At 68.3% G+C, this 751-nt stretch overlaps 1 protein-coding gene across 1 annotated transcript in view; it reads right to left on the bottom strand.

Moving 5' to 3' along the window:
• The window catches only part of ABCA7 (ATP binding cassette subfamily A member 7), a 20,048-nt gene that overhangs the window by 12,963 nt on the left and 6,334 nt on the right, over positions 1–751 (bottom strand). Inside the window, 2 exon segments of the mRNA XM_027769562.1 lie at positions 47–178; positions 403–574. Of these exon segments, the coding sequence (XP_027625363.1) occupies positions 47–178; positions 403–574 (304 nt within the window).

Below are 751 nucleotides of genomic sequence, written 5' to 3'. Positions count from 1 at the left end.
GAGGCCCCCAGCCGCTGCCCCCACGCCCAGGCCCCTGCAGACGCACAGGTCAAACAGCACGTTGTACTGGGGGCAGACACCCAGGTGGGGCCGGATGGCCACCATGCTAGAGCGGACGTCGTGGCCAAGGACGAAGGCAGAGCCAGCGCTGGGTGGGAAGAGGCCGCTCAGGATGGACCTGGGGATACAGGGGTCTCAGGATGCCGTAATCACAGAGGAGCCCTAGGGAGGGTGCTCGACCTACAGCGGGCTGGTTTCATGCCGCTTCACAGCAGGGGGCAGGCTCAGAGCACACCACGGCCTGGGTGTCGCCCCTGGGCCTTGCCGCGCCCACACGGGCAGCTTTCCCAGGAGGCGCGGTGGACCGAGCCACAAGAGGCAACAGGGTGGGTGGGGGCTCACAGCGTGGTCGTCTTCCCTGCCCCGTTGTGGCCCAGGAAGGCGGTGATGTGGCCTTGGTAGAAGTCCAGGCTGAGCCCGCGCAGGGCCGGCTGGGGGCTGCCAGGAAAGTGCTTCTCCAAGCCACGCACAGAGACCCCAGGGCTCAGGCCTGGTGGCACTTCTTCAACCAACACTGCGGGGAGAGGGTGGACTCAGCCCAGCCCAGGGGGCCTCTGGGCAGCAGGGGGCAGCAGGGGGCGATGACGGGCAGCAGCGGGACTGTAGCAGGGCTTGCAGAGGGGCAGCAGGGGGGCAGCAGCAGGACAGCAGGGGGTTAGCAGCAGGGCTTGCAGAGGGGCAGCAGGGGGTT

The sequence above is a fragment of the Tupaia chinensis genome, unplaced genomic scaffold (assembly GCF_000334495.1).
Source record: "Tupaia chinensis unplaced genomic scaffold, TupChi_1.0 Scaffold149964_1, whole genome shotgun sequence".
NCBI lineage: Eukaryota > Metazoa > Chordata > Mammalia > Scandentia > Tupaiidae > Tupaia > Tupaia belangeri.
Note: the sequence above shows the minus strand (reverse complement) of the source record. Positions and strands in the feature narration are given on the sequence as shown.